The sequence below is a fragment of the Chenopodium quinoa genome, unplaced genomic scaffold (genome assembly GCF_001683475.1).
Source record: "Chenopodium quinoa cultivar QQ74 unplaced genomic scaffold, ASM168347v1, whole genome shotgun sequence".
Classification (NCBI taxonomy): domain Eukaryota; kingdom Viridiplantae; phylum Streptophyta; class Magnoliopsida; order Caryophyllales; family Amaranthaceae; genus Chenopodium; species Chenopodium quinoa.
The window spans coordinates 2440012-2447902 of record NW_018743204.1 but is presented as its reverse complement, the minus strand read 5'-3'; the positions used below and the strand labels follow the sequence as shown (position 1 = coordinate 2447902).

Here is a 7891-nt window from a genome sequence, read left to right as displayed (position 1 = left end):
ACAATTAGCCAACAAGAGCGTCTAAAATATTTTGGCCTGGGGGCCTTTTGTCAATATAAAATTTGGGGGCTCCTACAAATTTACTATAGAATCTTCATAACAAAAACTTTCGTCAGACTTTGTTCACTCATATTATATAGTAGTTAGGTCTTATGTAATTCAAATATAAGATCCTCAAATTTTCAATCCTATCCACATCCTAATCACGCACTAGAGCACAACTCACTTTAAATTAGTGTTGTATTTTACCCACAAAACAAATTTAGTCAATTAATTGTTCAAACCAACTTACTATGTCATGTATTTTGTATGTTCTTAGAATATACGGATGTTAATTTACAATTTATGATTAATTTTGTTTAGAGGTGTTATAAATTGGCTAGATTTGACCTAAGTCGAAATTGATTTGATCCAGAATTCGACGACCTGTATATGTGTGGACACAAAGATTTGACATGACTCAAACTCTAACTAGATTCAAACTAAGTTAAAATTGATTTGATTCAAAATTTAACTTGTGTGGACACAAAAGAGGTGTTATAAATTGGCTAGATTAACCTAAGTCGAAATTGATTTGATCCAGAGTTCGACAACCTGTATATGTGTGGACACAAAGATTTGACATGACTCAAACTCTAACTAGATTCAAACTAAGTTGAAATTGGTTTGATTCAAAATTTAACCTGTGTGGACACAAAGATTTAGCATAACTCAAACTCTAATTAGATCGATCAAATTAAACCCGACCCAACACTTGAATTGACACCTCTAATTCTGCTATAATGATTAGCTGAAAATAAGTCATTACAACTCATGAACCCTTTCGAACTAATACTTGATCAGCTTGCATTGACAATTAGGTACCATTAATTAGTTAAATTTAGCCAATAATTATACTGTATTAAATTTTCTTAATCGGCCATTCTCAAATTAAAGGTATTGTATGCCCTACAGGTTGTAAATAACAAACAAGAAAGTGATCGAATAAAATATTACAATTATGCGATTTATATATAGGGTTGAGATACGGTGAAAAACATACTTATGATGGCCAAGTCCCATGCACCCTTAAGGGTTGATTGCAAGGGGTACACTTTGGACATGTGGTATATCGTATATGATATGTGGATTTGTGTATGTTAAGGCCAAATGCAACTAGGCATATCTAATTTTTGTAATGTTTGTATATTATTACATTAACAATTTAATTAACACGTCGATCAGACTTCATTAGCCCAAGTTTTTTATTAAAAAAGTACGTTGAGTTGTTGACATGCTCTGGGCAAATTGTAGGATTTTGAGCTACACTTGTTTTAGTAATGCAAATAGCTGCTATAGAAGATGTGATTATTAGCCTAAACTTTGTATGTATGTCTACCTTTATGACTTTGTCTATAATTGACCAATTTATTTATAAGTTATAATTCGAAGATGTTTCTAGCCTCAATTGTATTTAAATTTATTTTTCTTAATGTGTGGATCTATAAGTGATGAGAGTAAAATATAATTTGAAGATGATAACAAGTAAAATATATATTTTTTTTTTAAATAAATAACAAGTAAAATATTAATTCGAATAATAATAAATTTAGCAAATTAAAAATAAATTTGATCCAATTTTGATACACTATAAAAAAGAGGGAGAAAAAGGTCCGAATGTCCGATCATGGAAGCTAATAGACAATAAGGAGGACAAATTACTAAATAAACTAATAAATTGGAAGTTAATAGACAAGTAGTAATTTAGAAATAAAGGATGAAATTAAAAATTAAAGCATTCCAACCTGCGAAGTATGATTTTGTTGACTATCCATTTTGTGACATACTCAATGCCGCTTCAATAATTAATTAATTACAGAAAGATTGCAAGTAGCATTAGATTAACACTATGGTTGCCTAATTGCAAAAAAAATATAGCATACCAGTTTCTTGATAAGAAGTACCCTTAATCATAAGATATAAATTAAGTCTTGTTTTTATAATAATTTCAGTACAGTGCATGTTCGGGTCTTCGTCGATCAATGATTACAATTAATCTATAATATAAGAAATATTATAAACTATAGTAGAATATATTAATGTTAATTATAAAGTTCCAAGAATATTTTTAAATAATATTACGCCAACAATTTGAATCCATTTTTAGTGTAAGACTTTTTACTCTTAACCCTACTATATATGGTATTATTCGCATCTAATATTAATACACATACATAAGAATGTTTACAATTAACCTATTATGATACGTCCAATTGTATTATTTCTCTTTTCAGACGGTCCATAAAAATAACCTCATTTTCTTGTAAAGGTATCCTTAAGATATTACCCATGCATATTCATACTAGTTGATATATATGGTCCTACTATTTTTCTCCACTTTCTTTTTTACGTTAACAATTATGGAGTACAACCCAGCTAAACATCATTCAATGAAAATATTGTGTTCTCTTCATATTATAGCATAGTTTCACATGATAAAAAATCAAAACAAAAATTTCTTTTTTTTTTTGTTTCTTTTGTGTGTTTAAAAAGCCACTAGGACGGGGACAAAAATTTCTACTATTTGTGTCCCTCTCTATGGGCCCAATTCCATAAAATGATGAAATTATCAAAATGCCATTGGCCTAAATCCTGGAACAAGGATTTTTTTAGAGCACGAATCTTGACAAACCCAAATACGGCCCAACACAACCATAATTACTCCTAATCAGTTAGTTAGCTTTCCTCAATAAATAATGATCAACATAGATCAACCGGGTAATTCATTTTCTTGACTCTCTCTTTCTACAAACTCTCTCTATAAACAATTAAGTGATCCTTGCTCGTTGGAGGGGCTTTCTCGGGCTATTGCAGAAACATCTACAAATATGATCTTCTAAAATGAAATGCAACAACAATTTTGTGTAAATCCTAAGATGAAATAAAATGATGCATGGGCCCTATTGGAGTAAAAAGTTCCAATAGAAGTATAAAATAAGAATCACATCGATGAAGATAGTAGCAAGACTTTAGTTGACATTGGCTGCTAAACGCGTAAAGATTAGACTAGAATTCTTTATCATATGCGGCACCTTCATCTCATGCAATGAAATTATAGAGGAAATGTCAACTTAAATTAAATTATCAGAAGTCATAACCTTCAACTTGGGTTTTATACTACTGAATATTCAATTTCCTAATTCCACATTTTTTTATTAAACGTCCACTTGTTTTTTATTACGCATAATAATTAATATTTTAGGGTTGTTTAGTACTTTTGTATTGGAGATTAGAGTCTCTAAACAGGAAGTGTGAAATGACCGCTTAGAAATTATTTCTTTAGGATATGTGAAAGGAGATTTTAGTGCGTTCTTTTTGCCTTAAGAAATACAAAGTAAGTTACAAGTTCGGATAAAATTAGATAACTTTCAAGCAGTCTAATAAATTACAACTGGATTTAATAAGTTCTACTTAGGAACTTATCTGATTCTTTTTTTTTTTTTTTTGAAAGAAGGAACTTATCTGATTCTAAATAAGTCTATATTTAATTTTTTTTTTCCCTTTTTTTAAGTAACATTTTGCACAATTTACATATTAGTGCGTTCTTCCGTTTTTTTAAGTAACATTTTGCACAATTTAAGTACTTGTTGTATAATATATTTTTGTACTAGTCTCAATGTATATAGTTTATGAATTTTATGAATTATATACTAATACACATTAAAGATTTTAACGGTCAAACATATGTATCAACATGCGTAAAATGTAATATTGTGTCACTTAAAAAAAACGAAGAGAGTAACACATAACTTCATTTAACGTATGACATTAATTTCTTAGTTCGTTTGATACCCTTTTCATCCCTTAAAAATTGTCTCATTTTATTTTTTGGGTTCAAATTTTATAAACTTTGACCATGAATTCTCATTGATCTATAATAACTAATGTAGTTATGCGAAATCTTATTTCTTTCATTTCAACGTCTACTTTAAGAATATCAAAAAAATAAAAATTATGTATAAAATTGAAGAAATCTATATTTTAAAACGTATCTTAAGAACAGTAAATAACAAATGGACAAACAAATAAGGATGGATAAAGTAATATATCGTAATACTTTGTATTTCCTATTTAAGGCAAAATTGGCCACAATGACACCATCTATTGATGAGGTGCATAGAATAGCATCATCTATTCGTTAGATACCCTATAGCACCACCTATTCTCTTGGACGTGTACAATGACATTATTGACACCGAAGGCCGGAGATTTCACCAGAAAATTAAAGTAAAATCTTGCTCATTTAATTATTATTATTATTATTATTTTTTTTATATATATTTCTCTCACTTTTTTTGATTCCTTTTGTAAAAAAATTACACCCCATGTAGCTTTGGTTATTTCTTCTTTATTTCATTATATCCCACATTCCCACCTGACCTCATATTCCCAATTAAATTTTTTCACCCTCCACTATTCACCTAATCATCATTGTTAGTTAAGATGAAAGCAAGAATTTCACCCAAATTTGTATTATTACAGTCTTTGTTGCATAATTTTTATGGTATAAAAGTGGGGTATAAAGTATAATGAAATAAAGTATTTTTTTTTTCATTTTTACAGCCTTATTTTTACAGTACAGTCTTTCTCAACAATGGTGATTTTTCATGGTTGAAAATGAATGGTGGAGGGTGAGAAATTAAATTGGGGATTAGAGGTTTAGTGGTGGAGTATAAAGTATAATGAATAAACAAAGTAATAATCAAAGTCACGTGAGGGTTGTAAAAAAATTTTATAAAGGGAAACATATAGAGAGAAATAAAATAAAAATTGAAATAAGCAAAATTTTACTTTTCCAGTGGAATGTTCAAGTCTTCGTATCATTAATGTCATTGTACGCACTCAAGACAATAGGTGGTGTTATATGGTATCTAACTAATAGATTGTAGTATTCTATGCATCTCATGAATAGGTGGTATTATTTTGGTCAATTTTTCCTAAATTTAATAACGAAAAAACAACTACTAAATATAGGTAGTATAAACCTCCATTCCTCATTCCACCATACAATCCCATTCCCAAAACTCTCATCACCACAAAATACCATCCATCCCATCCCATAAAACAAGTTTGAATTTGTCCAATCACCCTATGTTAAAACCCCCCCTATAACATCTAACCATAACTTATTAATTTTATTGTTATAAAACAATGTATAGCAATTAACCCATACCAAAAGGAAAAATCTAACCAACAACAACACACGACTCGTTTTCCCGTTACCATACCCTCCAATTATAATTTTTAAAAAAATAATCAAAAAAGTTAGAAGAAAGTGACCATCCCTCTCATATATATACCCCTAACCCCCCCAAAAAAAGTCCATTCCCTCCCACCCCAAATTCTCAAAATTTTCTCTCTCCTTAACTTCAAAAGTAGTAATCTCATTTTCACCACCACTTTCCAAAAACAAACACTTAAATTAATATCAGTCTAAAGTAAAATTACAAAAATGCCCAAATCATCCGTATTACTCCACCGTATCACCACCAACACCCACCCCACCACCACCTCACCATTCTCCCACCTCCACCCCAAACCTCTTTCCATTCCGCCGCTATCTCCTCCGGGTTTCGAAGTCCCGGACGACGTCGTTCGGTACCACGCTCAATCCGTCAATTCACACCAGTGCTCCTCCGCCGTCGTCCAAGAGATCTCCGCCCCTGTCTCCACCGTCTGGTCCGTCGTCCGCCGCTTCGACGCTCCTCAACTCTACAAACACTTTGTTCGGAGCTGTGACGTCATATCCGGCAACGGTGACGTCGGCACTCTCCGCCGTGTTCGCGTCGTCTCCGGTCTCCCCGCCGCTACCTCCGATGAGAGGCTCGAGATCCTCGACGACCACCGCCACGTCATCTCCTTCTCCGTTGTTGGTGGGGACCACCGCCTCTCCAACTACAGGTCGGTCACGTCGTTGCACCCGGCGGTTGGCGATACTGGCGAGTCTACGCTTGTGGTCGAATCATACGTGGTCGATACGCCCGCGGGGAACACGAAAGAGGAGACTTGCGTGTTTGTCGATACCATTGTTCGGTGCAATCTTCAATCGTTGGCTCAGATCGCCGAAGGAAGAGGGAGAGATGACAAGAAGAATTCCTCCGGATCTTAAAAATTAAAATTAGGAATTTTTTTCTTTTATTTTTCTTCTTCTTCTCACAACTTTTGATATGATACCACCATCAAATGCGATCTCGAGGAATTGAAAACAAGGTCTTGAGAGAAGACCTGTCCTAACTTTTGTGTATTATAATCTCGAGAATCGAAATGAAAAACAAATGACAATCGATCGACAGCGTTTTCGACAACCAAATGGGGTGTTGATGATATATAAATTTTTTTGTGTTGTTGATCGGAGTACAAATTCAAGCTCTAATAATTTGCCCCTTTCATTCCCCCTCTCTTTTAATTTTTGAATTTGTCAAAAACAAAGATTGATGATACATAGAACATAGCTCTAGTTTTTGCTGTACTTAATTTCTTTCTTCCTTTTTTCTTTAATGTATTGCTTTGATGCATGCCTTTTGATTTTTGGGGTTCATGCTTTCGTCAATTTTCTTTTAGCTAGGGTAAACTCAAATTTTACATTATGTTAAGAATTTAGATGATAAATGTAGGAAACTATAAATTTCGATTTCGAGTTTAATTATACAATGTGTAGATTGAATTTCAAATGTATATTTTGATGCTAGTTTGTGGAATTGAATCAAATCAATGAAGGAAAGAGACTCAAAGTGGGGACTATTGTTTTCTTGGTTGGAAATTGAAGTTGTGGAGTTAGCATTATTATTTTTATTATTATGAATGAATATCTAAAAATGGATATTAAAATTTTTATGGGCAATTTGGATTATTTTTTTTTATCATTGCACCACCAACAGCTTTTCAATAATCCGGATGTGGATAGAGATCCAAATTATTACAAGTATGGGCGGGGTTACGGCATGAGGATCACAGCTTAATTTCGTTGCATATGTCAGAAAATGCATGATCTTAATGAACAACTAACCGTTTTAATTTTTTGTAGAATGATTTTAATCTCTTGGATTCTTGAGGAGGTATTAATGTATAATATGTAAATCGCAATACCGAGTACGATTTTTAGTTTGTTGTAGTCGTACTTCAAAAATACTACGTATGTATGTATTGTTTAATTTGTGGTATATGAAGCATTATTATACGGTTGTATGTTTGATTTCGTAGTGTATTGTTCTATGATTATATTATATGGTCATATATATATATATATATATTCGAATTTATCTTGTGCAATTTGTTTTGTTTGGTTTTTACCTGTTTAGGGAGGTTGGAAGGTTTGTAAGGTTGCTCCTCTAAATAGTAAAGTTGGTAGCTTATGAAATGCAGTTTATTACTTATTTCATAGGTACATTGTACACTTTTTAGTGGAAATAATTAATAAAACAAAAAGGATGCTTAGCTTACTTCACCATTATGTATTTAACTCTAAGCTAGTTGCTTCTCAACTAATAATAGCAATAACAAAATAAATTAGTGGAAATACCCAATTGCTTAAAGAATTTGATAGATCATGTTAAAAGAGATCGTATATGCTTTGAGTGCATGTGATGCAAATAGCAACAATGCTTAATTACACTACTAACCCCCACTAGTATTATAATTATCATTTATCTAATTATAATTTCCAGCTCATTTAATTTGTCTCTTCACAACATCTACTACTTCCCTCCACATGTGCATAATTAAACTTTTATCTAATAATAAGAATAATACCTTCATATATGTGAGGTTTAACTCTCTTCGTCCGAAATTAATTGTCACATATGTTATAGAAATAAAAGATAGCAAACGCCGCATGCAGGGAGAAAAAAAAAAC

The 7891-nt window shown here is 31.9% G+C and overlaps 1 protein-coding gene across 1 annotated transcript; it reads left to right on the top strand.

Annotated features, from left to right (window-relative positions):
* The first annotated feature begins 4958 nt into the window (after window positions 1-4958).
* On the top strand, window positions 4959-6508 carry LOC110733886 (abscisic acid receptor PYL4-like). Its single transcript, XM_021913962.1, has one exon. It carries the CDS (start codon window positions 5492-5494, stop codon window positions 6146-6148), a length of 657 nt encoding a protein of 218 aa, XP_021769654.1. The 5' UTR covers window positions 4959-5491; the 3' UTR covers window positions 6149-6508.
* The last annotated feature ends 1383 nt before the right edge of the window (window positions 6509-7891 follow it).